This window comes from Microtus oregoni, unplaced genomic scaffold (genome assembly GCF_018167655.1).
Source record: "Microtus oregoni isolate MIOR12 unplaced genomic scaffold, Mior012 000008F_ref0000371, whole genome shotgun sequence".
Taxonomy (NCBI): domain Eukaryota; kingdom Metazoa; phylum Chordata; class Mammalia; order Rodentia; family Cricetidae; genus Microtus; species Microtus oregoni.
In genome coordinates, this window is record NW_024543067.1 from 22,489,379 (window position 1) to 22,504,965 (window position 15,587).

Below are 15,587 nucleotides of genomic sequence, written 5' to 3' on the forward strand. Positions count from 1 at the left end.
GAAAATACACCTCAACACACTGACACAGGAGACCACTTCCTAAATATAATCCCAGTAGCACAGACACTGAGAGAAACAATTATAAATGAGATCTCCTGAAACTGAGAAGCTTCTGTAAAGCAAAGGACATGGTCAACAAGACAAACCACAGCCTACAGAATGGGAAAAGATCTTCACCTGGGTGTCTCTTCTTATGAAGCCACTAATGCTGTCATGGGACACTACCTCCATGATCTCACCTAATCTTAACTTCCAAAGGTTCTCTTCAAGACTATTGACCTGCAGCTTTGGGAATTCATTTTCCAGCATATGACGGTCTCAAACTATAGCAAACTGCCCCAAACATGTGTCATAGTCACAGATAAAACATGTTAATTCAATTCCAATAGCCTCAAGTACTAACTTATGATAGCACCAACTCAAAAGATTAATCATGTGAATCGAATATGCATCAGAGTCAGGGCATAAACCATCTTAGGACAATTGCACTCTAGTGTTGAAACTATGAAATGAAAAAAAAAACATCTACTTCTAAAATACACTACTGGGACAGGCATGGGGCAGACAAATCCAGTTAAAGGGGGGCAATGGGCAGGTACAAAGGGAAACTGGCACCAGCTACACTCAAAATCTAACAGAGAAAACATTAAGTCTTAAACCTGGAGAACAATTTCCTTGGCTCATGTCTCACCTCCAGGACCTACTGTACAGTAGCCCTGTTTGCATAGCTCCCTTAGACATTTTTCTAGTGGGACTATGCTGTGCTTCTTGATTCAACTAACATAGTGGATGCTGTCTGTGGTATCTGACCTCACCTATCGGGAAGGTATTGATCTAGCAAGGCTTGTGCAGAGGCTCCACTTATGTCCTGATCCCCAAAGTACTATAGATGGGGGAGTTCATGTTCCCACAACTCTATACATGACAGACTTATCACTATGGGAACATCACCAAGGATTCCTCATTTATACCTTTCTGAGCACTTGAACAATGAGCGCCACCTTGCACTCATACGTTCTGGACCCATACTTGAACCACACCTGGTGAAGATGGGAGCGCTGTGCCTTGAACTCTGTGATTCTTGTGCACCAGCCTCTTGAGTAGCTGAGATTATAGGCACTTTATATTTTGTCTCACTGAAAAGACCTGTAGTCTCCAATGTACCTTCAATCTGTTTTCTTCTTAAAATCCACTCTTATTTCACTGCAGAGTTTAAAATAACCATGCAAGCTGGATATGGGGATATATGCTGGTATCCCCAGTAATGTAGAGGCAGCAGGAAGAGAAGTGCTAAAAGTTTAGACCACACACACACACACACACACACACACACACCAAGACCCAGTAACAAACAGACAGACAAACAATACCCAAGAAAAATCTTCTGGTGTTTCAGCTTTGAAATTTCTACTCCTCATATCTTTCTTTTGATTTTTAAGTTGTCCACTTAATCTTGACAATTTCTTTTGTCCTAGGATGTGGTAGATTAAACATAGCCAAGTATTTTGCAACTTTAACAAGAAAGCTCTTCGTTCCCATTTCCGAAACCTTGTTTCCTTTAAAATTCATTTTCAGTTCTTATTCTGATAATTATTAAATGAAAGGTCAAACTAAATCCTTACAGGTATCTTTTTTGTTTTACTGAAATGTGTCACACGTTGTTAATTATTGAAAATAGACCCTATTTAATGGAAATAGAACAAAAATACAGAACAATTATATTTCAGAACATCCATGAACCTACAGGCAGAAACATTCACAAACTGTACTTTAGTGAGTGTAAATTTGTCTCAGTGGCAATGGATACAGAGAAGAAAATACAGCTTAAGAGAGAACTTGGATATTTCTGGGGGGTAAATTTTTTAATGGTTAATATAATTGGTGCAGGAATTTTTGTGTCTCCCAAGGGGGTGCTGCAGTACTCTTCCATGAACGTGGGAGTCTCCTTGTGTATTTGGGCTGTCTGTGCTGTGCTGTCCATGACTAGTGCGCTCTGCTTTTCAGAGATCGGGATAGCCTTCCCATACACTGGGGCTCACTACTATTTTATCAAGAGATGCTTCAGCCCCTCCATTGCATTCCTGAGACTTTGGACCTCCTTGTTTTTGAGCCCAGGAGTAATTGCTAGCCAAGCTCTGCTACTTGCCGAGTATGGCATTCAGCCTTTCTATCCCAGCTGTTCTTCCCCAAATCTGCCAAAGAAATGTCTTGCCCTGGCAGTGCTGTGGATTGTGGGAATTCTGAATTCTCGTGGCGTGAAAGAGCTGTCATGGCTTCAGACGGTGAGCACAGCGCTGAAGATGGGCATCCTTGGCTTCATTTCACTCAGCGGTGTGGTCATGTTGGTGAAAGGGAAGAAGGAGAACGTGGGAAGACTTCAGAATGCATTTGATGGGGAGTTTCCCGAGATCTCTCAGATAATAGAAGCGGTCTTCCAAGGATACTTTGCGTTTTCAGGCGGGGGATGCCTAACATATATAGCAGGTAATTATCAGTCTTCTGAGGGAAAGATCAGACCATGGCTGATATAGTGCATGTATGAAATAAACGTCTTTCACTATGTATTAACTATCAGATTAAATGTACAGTTCAATGATCTTTTACTTTGACTTCCTAAATCATGGACTCAACTCTTCTCCACACTCAAGGTATTTCAAACCTCTATGAAAACAAACAAAAAAATTCTCTTTTGTCTATGTGATTGCTTAATGTGGAGCTTCTCTTGGTGAGGTTAAATTTCATGAAGTTTCTGTTCAATGTTCTATTCCTACTGTTTGAACTCAGTGCCTACATTCTACTCAAGGACCATGGAGACTGGGGAAGGATGCAAATGGAACAGACACCGTGAGCCCAGACTCTAGAATTTTGAAAGGTTCATTGTGCACTAGATTGCCTTTGAGTGTGTGTGGTAGCAGAATGAATGGAAAGAATGTAGTCCAATACTTGACACACATACAATTTTAAAGATAAGTTTAAGAAGTAATCTTTCCCCAAGTCTGATCTTGCTCTTTTATGCATTATAGGGGAGCTGAAGAAACCCAACAAAACAATTCCTAGATGCGTATTTACAGCACTGCCTCTAGTAACTGTGCTATATTTACTGGCTAACATTTCCTACCTGACGGTTCTGACGCCCAGGGAAATCCTCTCTTCAGGTTTGTACACAAATAACAAGATAGTAAATAAAATACAGTCCATTCAATACAGTGAAACATCACTTTGCCAGTCAGCATAGTTGCTTACTGGTCACTATTCTATATAGAGACTCAGTTGACGAGGTTTTAATAACAGGGTAATGAGAGTCTGACTTGGTTTAGAAGGAAGATTCATTTAAAGAATAGCTATGTGTTTTCTGACAATGTGGAAAAGTCAGTTAGAGTGCCATTGGGTGTCACAGATTCAAAATATTAATTACTGTTTGCATGATCTCAGGCATAGTGACATGACATATCAGCAATTATATCTATTAATACTTGGAAATGCTGGGTTCTCAGTAACCTATATGACACTAAGAATGGTAAATTTGAAATAAGGGATATTAACAGCTGAATAAGTAAGCACTAATGGTCAGTTGATTACTATAATTAATATTATTAATATTTAAAATAAATATTTTATCTTAACTCCAAATTTTATGCTGAAAAAAAGATCCTAAATAAACTGAGATTTTGATTAAAGCTCAAATTGAAGAATAGAGAGTTAAAAAGACTATGCCAAGGTTAGCAGTATATGCCTGTGATCCAGAGCATTTGGGAGGCTGAGGCTAGAAGATATCTAGTTTAGAGAGACCCTTTCCAAAACAGAGAATGAGAAATTCTCAAAGAGAAATGAACAGTTATTTAAAGAGGAATAGCAGAAATATGGGGTAAAAGAAAATTTGGGAAAAGTGAAAAACGGGAAAAACCAACATCACACCTCAAGTGATTACCTTCTGAGATAAATCTGTCACCCCGTAGCTTTGGACTAAGCAGTATAGAGAATGTCTTCTTGTTTTAGTGAGTGTTTGAGACACTGGAGGTAAGTCTCTTTTTTGACCTGGAGCTATATTTATAAAGTATTTTACATACATATTTGTTAGGTGTCATATTGTAATTTATTACATTGTATACAAATGTAAAACCAGGACATTCAGGATTCCCAAGTTTTTTTTTTAACATGATCATTTGTTTATTTGTGAATATTTCAAATCTCAGGGAAGACTTAGGATAAAACACCCTCAATTACCTAAATTGCAGTGAGTCTGCTCCATAGGGGGCTGGCAGGTAGTGTGCCACACTAGAGTTGATTAAGAGTGTAGGTATCCTTAGCATGATAAATGAGATAGAATCAATCTTCTGCAGGGACAAAGCAAACACAGCCCTGGGCAAATACAGCCACTGATTCATTAACTCCCTCAGCTGTGTGGGTTCATTTATAGTGTCAGCTGTGGTTGTGCCCACAGCCACTGGCCTGTGAGCATTGAGGCTGTGGTTCAATAAAGCTGGCATTCATTATGACTGCCAGTGCTCTGGCTATATTGACTTTTAAAGAATTATAACATCATCTCTGGCATATCATAAAATTGCAACAATTTTATAGGAAGCTCAATAATTTGAACTTGTATGGAAAACTCAGGAAGCTTCAGTTTTCTGTAACTTGTTTTTCCTCACTGCCTTTTCCAGAACTATATATAAAAATACACATTTATGAAAGGCCATTATTTCATCAGTTATGGTAGCATAAGATTAAAGATCACCAAAACATGCAATAAGTTTGAAATAAGTAACTCAGCAAAGTCCACATAATAGACTATTCTGGGGACTTGTTTAAAATTTTTTAAATTGCATTTATTTATATTTTTGTGTGTGTGTGCATGTGTGCCGCATTGTATGTATGAAAGTCAGAAGATGACTTGCAGGAGTTGGCTATCTTCTACCATGTGAGTTGCAGGGATTGAACTCAGGTCTTTGGATGTGGCAGCAAGCACCTTTCCCTGAAGAGCCCCCTCACTGGCTCTATTCTGAGATTTTTAGAAAGTCGTTTTGTTGATCAACACTTAAGAGAATAACACATGGTTATGATGTGTTAATGATGGAAAAGGCTCTACATTTTCTTCCCAAACAGGGAGAACCAGTGAACAATTATACTCAGTTAGGATGAGGTTGTGAGTGATTTTTTTTTTTTGCCTTATGGGTGCATGATTTATATAACTACAGAGATGGTTACAAACAAAAGAGATAGACTCATTATGAGTTAGGAAAGGTGGGAGGCATGTTTTTATATAGAAATCAATCAAGCACATAGAAATATGTGAAGTTTCCCAAAGGAAAATGAGATTTTTATAATATAATGTGAATTGATGTTACATTTGATTTGAGGCACATTGAAATCTATGATAATAGTAGTTCTTGTGGTTTATATAGAAAAGAGCACAGATAGTCACATGTAAGGTGTTTAATCTGTAGATGTCAGATCTCTGTCCTGTTTTCACTAATTGTTAATAAAGTCCAGCAAGACTTATTGTTGTTTTTTTAAAAAAGTTCTTAAGCTGGGTATGGAGGTGTCTGCCTTTAATTCCACCCCTTCTGAGGCAGAGGCAGTGGATCTCTGTGAGTTAGAGGAAGGCTTACCTGGTCTATAGTCAATATAGCAAGTTCTAGGATTACATAGAGAGACCCTATCTCAAAACAAAACAAACTAACAAAAAAAAAAATCTTCATTGTGAAAGTTGTATGTGTGAGAAAAGAAGGGTGTTTCTCTAGAATTGAAGTGTGGAAATAGTGTGGTAAGGATTCCTGGCTCCAACATTTTGAACCTGAAGACCAGAGTTTCAGAAACCTTGCTGCCAGATTGTTGACAGAGTACTCATGTGGTGTTCTAGAGGTTTCTGAGCCACAGGTAAGATAAGGGATATTAACATAAGGCAAATAACCTAAATGGTTAGGAAGTAATGTGGAAACAGATGTTAAGAAAGCGTCCTTGTTCAGGCAGCCTACAGGAACTTAGGCACAAATACTGTAGTAAGAAATATGAACTGTAAGAGGAACTTTTTGAATTAGTTACTCATAAATTGATATAATCTTTTCCGGGATAGCTATGTAGTATTTCTCTTATTTAAAAATACATACTTATGGGCCACTGGCCAGTGAGAAGGTCTAGTGGGTAGAGCACTTGCTGCAAAACCTTGGTGGTCTGATCTGGATCCTTGGAACCCATGGAGGAAGAAAAGAACTGACTTTGAACTGAAAGTTGTCTTCTGACCTCTCTCTCTCTCAAACATACACAAGACTAATACATAAATGAAAATTTAGAAAAAAAGAATTGTATGCTCACAGATTTTCTAGGAATGTACTCTAAAGAAAAATATATAAATACTTAGAATTGAAGGCACATGAGCTGGACATGGCTGATCTACACAGGTAGTTCCAGGCTAGTCAGAGCTGCATAATGAGACCCTGTCTCAAAAATTAAAAATAAAATAAAATAAATGAAAAGAAACAATTTGCATGAGTAATTTTTGATATCTTAAAATAATTTCTTGGTTTGGTCAGTGGGGGATATCATGCATTAAACTATTTATCATGCATTAAATTATTTCACATTATTTTTATGAGTGTCTTTTATTAAAGTACATTTTTCTTTGGGGGGAGTAAAATCTTGCTATACAGCCCAGGCTGGCTTGAAACTCTGTTCCTCTCTTCAGCTTTCCTGTTACAGGAAGGTTGCCATGCAGTTCAGCTTTAAAGCACATTTCCCATTAATTAAAAAATGAAAACAGTCAAGTAATCTATCAATACAGGACAAGTAGATAATTTATGGTTATATAAGAGAGTACTGAGAAGTAACTAAGATAATTGTATGGATATATGTGTACTACTATGACCAAGATACACTAGAAAGTGAGCAAAAGCAAATGTAAGCATCCAGTCACACAAGCACCTCCATACCTACACATGTGCACACACAGAACTCAAGCATACGACCCACATAGACTGATATGAGTCATGATAGAGAAACTCTGGAAAGGGAATCAGACATGTTAGCAGCATTTACATTTGAAACACATGAATGAAAACTTAGTGAGGAGAGGAACTTACATTTGAAAATTCTTATGTTATACATCAGAATAATGATGTATTGGTGACTCATCTGGAAACCAACTACCTGTGAACAAAATTATGAGCTCAGAGAACACCTACCTTCAGGGATATTAAGCTCTACTCTGCTCACGTCACTGAACACAGAATTTAGGGATGGAGTGATCTGTCTTACCATGCATTTTCACAGTACAAATTGGACTTGACAGAATTTCAAAAGATGATGGATATTTCTGTCTATTGGCGATTTCTTTAAACTATATGTTTTCTTTATTCTTTGAGATTTTCATACATGTATGCAATGTATTTTGATCATGTCTACTCCCTCATTTCCCTTTTCCAAATCTCCTTGGATTCCATCTATTGGTATTTTTTATATTGACTGACATATTGAATTAGTGTTCTTAAGGTCTTTTTGACCTTAAAATACAAATAACAAATCCAGAATATGCTCTATTTCTTTCTTTAATGCAAGGTACCTGAATGTCAATGCCATCAACATTTTGGACTACTTTGTTTTGGTGCGCTCAGTATTGAACTCAGCCTCACATATGATAAGCAAGTGCTTTGGCCTATAATCCAAGTCCTGGATCACGCAGTTCATTGAAACTGTCCAGAGAATCACAAGATGCTTGTCAGTATCTGTGGCTGCTATCCACTAGGATGCCAAGACCAAACTCCCATCTCTCCAGTTATGGGAAATCAGATAACTCTCCAGACATTGCCACATGACCCATGAAAAGCAAAGTCACCTCTATCTGAGAATCATTCATTCAAGAAAAGCCTAGAGAAGTCTCAAGCATCAGAAATTTTTTTCATCTGGGTGTAGTTTATGTTTATTTTTGACATTTTACACTGTGCTATAGGTGAGTCTTATACCCTGTCAGGTTTGCTTTTTTTGACACTGGCTAAGTCTATCAGCACTCTAGTTTAGTTCTTAAGCATGTTTTTAGTTATTCACGCCACACAAATAATGTATTTCTCAAGTATTTGTTGAAAACTCACTATTACAATGTCTGTCAGTGAGTAAACTACTGATGTTATAGAAGGTGTATGAGGGGTCTTTGCCCTTAAAAAGTTCCTGGTATTTTGAGAAAGACATAAAATCAACCATTCATGATGCAGGGTGATGAACTGAAATGGGCACAAACCTAAGATACTACCTAAAAAGGAAATAAAAAAGTTAAATTCTTTTCATAGATTTTTTCTTTTAGATTTTGTATAAAGGTTTATCATTATATTCTCTCTCTCTCTCTCTCTCTCTCTCTCTCTCTCTCTCTCTCTCTCTAACACACTTTTTTTGTGTTTATTTTTTCTTTGTAGATGCTGTGGCCCTTACATGGACTGACAGAATCATCCCTCAATTAACATGGGCTGTTCCTTTTGCTATTTCTGCCTCGTTGTTTAGCAACCTTGTGATTAATGTACTTGAGGTAGCAAGAGTGGTATATATTGCAGCCAAGCATGGCCAGCTGCCACTGATGTTTAGTACCCTTAATGTTCACTCCTCTCCATTCATAGCTGTGTTTCTAAATGTCAGTTTGGGATCGCTTGCAATAGTCTTAACAAACTTAATTGAACTGATAAACTATCTCTATTTTGCTTCTTCCATTTGGACTCTGTTATCCATGATAGGAATCCTGAAACTGAGGTACCAGGAGCCCAATCTACACAGACCTTATAAGGTAAATGTGGGCTGGGTAAATTTGTTCTATGTGAATTAAGATATGTGACTGGAAGGAGACTGTTCAGATCTTCAAGCAGAAGTGTTACTGCTCAACAAACCAAGAAACAAACATCGACTATCCAGTCTCATTTTCATTCTGTTTGTAGTAAATAGGTTTTACTTAATACAAAATATCTGAAATTCAGTCTAAAGATTTGCTAGTGAGAAAGGCAGACGGATCATTGGGAATTGGTTTACTCACATAGCTATTTACACATGATGTTTCTTCTCCAGTAAGGGTACATTTAGCAAATGATAGACAGAAGAAGTGAAGTCAAGTTATGAATGGTATTTACTGTTCTGAAATATCAGCTTATTTTGATCTTTGAAAGATTCCTTTCTTTCAATTTCATGACATTTTACTATCAAATACTATATTATTTTTATGTAAGCTTGCTGCTACTTGAGGGGAGAAAATATGTCATGTAAAAGGAGGACATTCTTTCATAACAGAAAAGGTAATACACAAAATCTTGGCAGCATGAAGACATTATGATAGATCCTATGCCTATGTGAATAATAGTTAGAAAACTTCTTTTGTTGCTTGCTATACTGTGTATGCTTCTAATATTAAGGCTATGAATCAAGTAAGTAATGATTATCAGTTGGGAAGTTGAGGGACAGAAAGGGAAGGAGATAAAGAAAAAACTGGAAATTATTATAATTATTATTGAGAAACTTAAGGAAACAAATATGAATGTAAAACTGTTCACACAAACTGTTGAAACTGTATAAATATTTGGGGCCATTTGTTTGGAAAAAAGAAAAAAGAACCTACAGAGAAAGAAAGCCATCATCTTCATCATCATCATCAGTCCTCATCATCAATGCTGTTGATTTACCACTATCTTTTCTTTTCAGTCTTCCCCTATGCTTCTTCTATTCAGCCATCATTTAACTCTTGGATATTTGAGGAGTCATGTGATTATAGTTCAAGCACCTTGCTAGGTTCTCTTCTCTTAATACAAAAAGAAATGAGACTTTCCCCCAATTTTAGGCAAGGTTGTCATCTATTTGGACATCCAGTGAATGCTAATTGATGCACTGACAGTAACATCCAGAGGAAGACTAGAGAAGCCCCAGGGGTGTCTAGTGTACGGTTGGTGCCCATGAGCTCCTTGGAAGCCCTTCCGTGGGAAGTCCTCACTTCCTAATTTACACCTCTATCTTTAAAAATTGTTTGATTCTTTCCTGTTTTCTGACTCATGCATATATCACTGATTAGATAAATTGAAAGGAAGTTATGTATTGTTGGTACCCTGAGAAACACAAGGTAAACATTATAGTTCGGCCTCAAGTATACTTCCCTACTGTCTTTTCTAAGCTTGTTATTTCACCGCTGACCCTCAGATCTTTCATATCTACAATGGACACAGTCAATACTTGTCCCCTAAAAATCTCAGGTGTATTATATAAACAAATGCATGCAAAAATACAGGGTATGATATGAAAAGCTATCATTATATATTATTATACTGTTATTTGACTTATATTTGCTCAAAAAGGAAGGTCAGGGCAATCTTAAGCACAAATGGTTAAATATTTTTTGTCTTCCTTCAGAAGTGTTCACATACTTCATTCAGTTATTTGGTAAAAATTCTGAGCTGTGAGATAGTGATTTATCTTTCTTAAGGGCCTCTAAACAATTAAGAAGAGACCATTATTTAAGACTCAAATAAATGAACCTTTCATTAAAAACTTTTTATAATTTATAATCAGCTTTAGTGTACAATTAGGGTCTAGATTTATGTCTTTTATAGACATTTAAAAATTGATTGTCTAGAATCAGGTTGTATATGCCTATAATTCAAGTTAATTTAGAGGCTTTTGGGAGGTTGAGGCAGGAAAACAATGAGTTCAAGACCAACCTACTTAGTGGAACCCTCAAAAAAACCCCAACAAAATAACTAACAAAGAAACAAAAACCAAGGGTAATATAGCAATGTTAAGTGTGGGATGTTTGTATTTCTTACACAATCCAGGTACCAAGGATGAATCCTTCATATTTTGTCAAAAGAAAAATAGCATTGTTTCAGAAAAAAGATTTTTTATCTTAGGTGTATTATATAAACAAATGCATGCAAAAATACAGGGTATGATATGAAAGCTATCATTATATATTATTATACTATTATTTGACTTATATTTGCTCAAAAAGGAAGGTCAGGGCAATCTTAAGCACAAATGGTTAAATATTTTTTAATCTGTGAGACCTACACAATTCCAATATTTAACTGTTGATACTAACAGATTAACAGAGGGTAAAAAGAGTTTTTCTCTTGGTTTGCCTACTGATTTGAAATATTTTCTGTGAGAGATTGCCAGGACCCCCAGCAGGCTCAGCAATTCCTTCTGAATAAGTTCATGACACCTATGACTACAGGTGGTCATAACAATCAGCAATCAGCATGTGCTTATGGCCATCTCCACTCATGAAGAGTCTCCAGAACTTCCTTTTATTGTAGTATTGAGTCCTGAGCAAATTGATCTGACTCAGAAGCTTGCTTAGCCTATTTTTGATCATCAGTGTCATGTTATTTTTACTTACATGAACATTCAGTTAACACACACAATTTTTCAGATCTAATTGCTTTCTTTAATTTTATCTTTTCAGGTTTTTTTACCTTTTGTATTCATAGGAATCACAATCAGCCTGTGCTTGGTCTTTATTCCTCTTGTCAAGTCTCCAAAGATGCATTATATCTACGTGGTCCTCTTCCTTCTCAGTGGATGGCTGTTTTATGTGCCATTGATACACTTTAAAGTGAAGTTGGTTTGGTTTGAGAAGTTGACTTGCTATCTTCAATTACTTTTTAATATTTGCATTCCTGATGTATCTGATGAGAAAGTGTCAGAAGTAGAAAACTGAAAAATAATAGCTTTTAATTACTACACCATGTTCCAGATAAAGGTTGAGTGTAGGCTAGAATAGTAATGATGGCAAATCTTGAAACTGAAATGGTGTATAGAAAAGTATCCGGGAAGTTCCTAGTTTTAAAATGGCAAAGGAAGGGTTGGGAAGAAGGTTCTGCTGTTAAGGGCACCAGTTGATCTTCCAGAGGAGTGGACTTCAATTCCCAGCTCCCACATGGATGTTCACAACTATCTTTAACTGTCACAGGGGATCCAATGCCGTTTTCTGGATTTTGCAGGCACTGTATCTACATGGTGTGCAGAGATACATGTAGGTAAAACACCAATACACATTTAAAAAAAGAAAGAGAGAAAGAAAAAAAGAAGGAAAAAGGAAAGTGAAGCAAAGAAGTTGTTACACATAGCAAAACCTCTGTTTTAACAAAAAGTAAAATTCCTAGTTTGTGTAGCTTCATACATTAGTGATGTGTTTTTCATTTTTCTGTTTGTTTATCTCACCCATTTTGTACTGAATGTGTTCTTATAGTAAAAATTAATGGTTGAAAATAAAGAAAAATTCTGTCAATAGCTTTTTGTGTGACTGTTCTCACTTTGTAGCCCATGCTGGTTTTAACTCCTCCCAGCACTCCTATCATCTCAGCCTCCCTATACTGAACTGACATGTAGCATGATTAATCAAAACCCAGAGACAGATATTGGAGCTCACCCTGAAAGTCAGAAAAGCAAAACAGCCAGCCACTGATTCTTAACTCTACCTCAGTCTAAAATGGTAATCCTGCCTCCAGGAATCTGTGACTGAGTGCAATGATCTGTTCTGTCCCTTTAAGAGACAAGCCACACCTACTCCCTCTTCCACCTGTCTAGGCAAGCTGATCTTCAGCTTCCCCACTTCTCCCCTTTCTCTCCTCTGTCTCTCTCTCCCCTCTTTCTCTCCCTCCTTCCCTCTCTGCTCTTCTCCCTTCTCCCTTTCCCCTCTATAACCCACTAGATAAATGTTCAGCCTCACTCTGCGAGGCGTGCCTATCCATGTCTCTGTCTCTTGCCCGCCATGTGGTTCTCTGCCTGAGACCAGCCACCTTCGGAGACCTGCAGCATGGTCTGTTGGGACTGGCTGCTCTCAGGACCTGTGACCCACTGCTGCCTCATGACCTGCAGTGTTTCTGCTACTGCAGCCACTTGGGTATCTGCAGCCATTTTTACTAATCCCTTACACTGAGAGCTGTCTCTTCCTGTTTTATAATCCCCTCTAAGGATGGAATTAAAGGCCTGTATCACTACCACCTGGTTTCTATGACAAACTAGTATGACTCCTGGGATTAAAGGTATGTGTCACCACTGCTTGGTCTGTAAGGCTGACCAGTAGGGATATTTTATTCTCTGATTTTCAGGCAAACTTTATTTATTATAATACAAATGAAATATCACTACACTGACAGCCAGAACCTCTGCCTCTGTTCTTGCCTTCCCTTCTCAATGATCGGCTATGATCTGTAAGTTAAGATAAACCCCTTTCTTCTCCAGGCTAGTTTTGATCAGTACTTTATCATAGCAACAGAAAAACAAGCTAGTACAGACACATTTACCAAGCTTCTCACCTTCAAACCGAAAGTGCTTTAACTAGTCAAAGTGGTCAAATGAAGTGTTCACAGGGACTGTGCTAGTTACCTTTCCTGGTATTGTGATAAAATACCTTGACACATGTAGTTGAAGGGAAAAAGGGTCTATTTTCACTACAGTAAAAGAAAGGCATGGCTTACTTGGTCAGGAAGATATGGTGGTAGGCAGGGAAGTCTGATGGCAGAAGCAGAATGTGAACAGAAGCTAGGCTGTAATCGAAGGTTGAGTTTTTCTTTTGTCCCAACCACTTGGTCCCAAATAAATACACAAAAGCTGATATTAATTACAAATGCTGGCTGATCGCTCAGGCTTATTACTTACTAGCTCTTACATTTTAATTAGCCAGTTTTTATTAATCTATATATTACCACATGGGCCCTGGATTTACCTCTAGCATCTGGCAGCTACCTGCTTCATACCTCTGCTTCCCTGACAGCTGGCTCATGTCTATTTTGACTCCACCCTTCTTCTTCCCATCCTTAGTTTGGTTTTTCTGCCTAACCTTATCCTGCCTAGCCATTCGTCAGTCAGCTTCTTTGTTAAACCAATCAGAACATAATTTACACATAATTTAGTACAGGACTATTCCATAGCCCCAGGTCATCTCACAAAGCCTCAAAGCCAGTCCCTAGTAACTCACTTCATCCAGTAAGACTCTGCCTTTTGAAGGTTCCACAAGAATCCCAAACAGCACTACTGGCTGTGAACCAAGTTTTCAAACATTTGAGCCTGTAAGGGCCATTACACTTCAAACCAAAACAATGGTAAAAGATAGTAACCATTTAGAAATCTGTTAGTTATCTGTACATTGGACTTTACACCCTGAGTTGTATTTATTTGCTTCTTTCCTGTTTGACTTCACTGTGGTCCCTAGGCTATCCTCATACTTAGAGTACTTCTGTATCAGCATCCCAAGATTTCAGAGGACAGTCCTAAACCTAGCTATAAGTAGGCTTTCTTAAAATTATAATTAAATGAAATAATAGACTAAAAATAAAAATGAATAGGTAAAGTGGACAGATGAGTGAAGTCACAGGTGTCAAGAGTATTGTGACCACTTGTTAATTCTAAATTGCTGGAAGAAACAGGCATAGAATTCAAATGGATGTTGTGGAAAAATCAACAATTTAAGATAGCATGGTAAAATGCTAGAACATAAACTTTCCACAGAACACTGTGCTGTGTCCCTGCTGATAGAGAGGTCTGTTGCATGATGGGAAGTTCCTGGAGCCCCTTGTAAGAAGCTCTTTGAATTGGATTAAGATTTGAGTCTGTCTCACCTTGTCTGGAATTTTATCTAATAATATTGCATACTTATCTAGCCTCAAATTTCAATTTATGTAATAGACATTCAGTATCTTGCCATAAACAGAACTCATTAAAACAAACGAAATGTACCAGGACAAAGTGTTCCTCATAAAAGCCAATGGCTTCTGTAATTCTCTTTCTTTTCTGAGTCTCAAGGCTCTTACTGAGCACAAGCAGAATTCCATCCAGAATTTCATTGACTGCTGATTCCAATCTTATCACAACAGTTCTGTATTTTTAAAGGGAAAAGGTATCGTTGAAAGATATTTTATTTTGCTCACAGGAAATATGCACAATATTTTTCACTGAAAAATCCTGGCTTACACACTTTCTGACGTCATACCTACCCTCAAAGCCCATTTTCCTTTTGGAGTTTTTAAAGAGCTGGATAGCAAGTTCTGTAGATGTTGTAGGTTACAAAGTAGAGTCCAACTGCTATGAGAATGTGTCTCCTGGAAATGGCAGGGAGGCTTCACGCATGATAGCTCAGCAACATGGCTGCCTAAATAAGACCTGAACAAGTATAACACCAATAGTCAAGTTAATTAGAAGAGGAAAATTTAATGGGCTCCAATCTCTAGATGAACTATAGAAGACAAAAAGATGCTGAGAACCAGAGAAATAATCTTCTCTAGGATGACCACAATTGATTATCTAATACCAAGTAGTCAGTTCTTGTAGCTTAACTCCTGCACTATGGGATGGTTCACAAGTCGGGAAAGGGGCTGGAGATTGAAACACACACACACACACACACACACACACAGAGAGAGAGAGAGAGAGAGAGAGAGAGAGAGAGAGAGAGAGAGAGAGAGGTCATCCTTGAAATAAGAATGTTCCCTTTATTATTAATAAGAAAGTTCCAGGGCAGCTTATATAGTGCTCTCCTTGACTAAATGGCCACACCCTAACTCTAGGGATTTTTTTTAGCTGCAAGCCCACCAGAAACTACTCCCCTGCCCTCAGGAACTCATGAGGGTCTTGTG

The 15,587-nt window shown here is 37.6% G+C and overlaps 1 protein-coding gene across 1 annotated transcript; it reads left to right on the top strand.

Annotated features, from left to right (window-relative positions):
• The first annotated feature begins 1,799 nt into the window (after positions 1-1,799).
• Slc7a13 (solute carrier family 7 member 13) lies at positions 1,800-11,671 on the top strand. The gene is made up of 4 exons (XM_041656735.1): positions 1,800-2,484; positions 3,024-3,155; positions 8,400-8,761; positions 11,417-11,671. The coding sequence occupies exons 1-4, from the start codon at positions 1,800-1,802 to the stop codon at positions 11,669-11,671; spliced, it is 1,434 nt and encodes a 477-aa protein (XP_041512669.1).
• The last annotated feature ends 3,916 nt before the right edge of the window (positions 11,672-15,587 follow it).

What these genes read in the sequence shown, in the direction of transcription:
- Slc7a13 (XM_041656735.1), top strand. Translation starts at nt 1,800, where the DNA reads ATGGATACAGAGAAGAAAATACAGCTTAAGAGAGAACTTGGATATTTC. An exon ending in CAGGGAAATCCTCTCTTCAG is followed by an intron (nt 3,156 to 8,399) that starts GTTTGTACACAA and finishes TTTTCTTTGTAG; the next exon opens with ATGCTGTGGCCCTTACATGG. An exon ending in ATCTACACAGACCTTATAAG is followed by an intron (nt 8,762 to 11,416) that starts GTAAATGTGGGC and finishes TTATCTTTTCAG; the next exon opens with GTTTTTTTACCTTTTGTATT.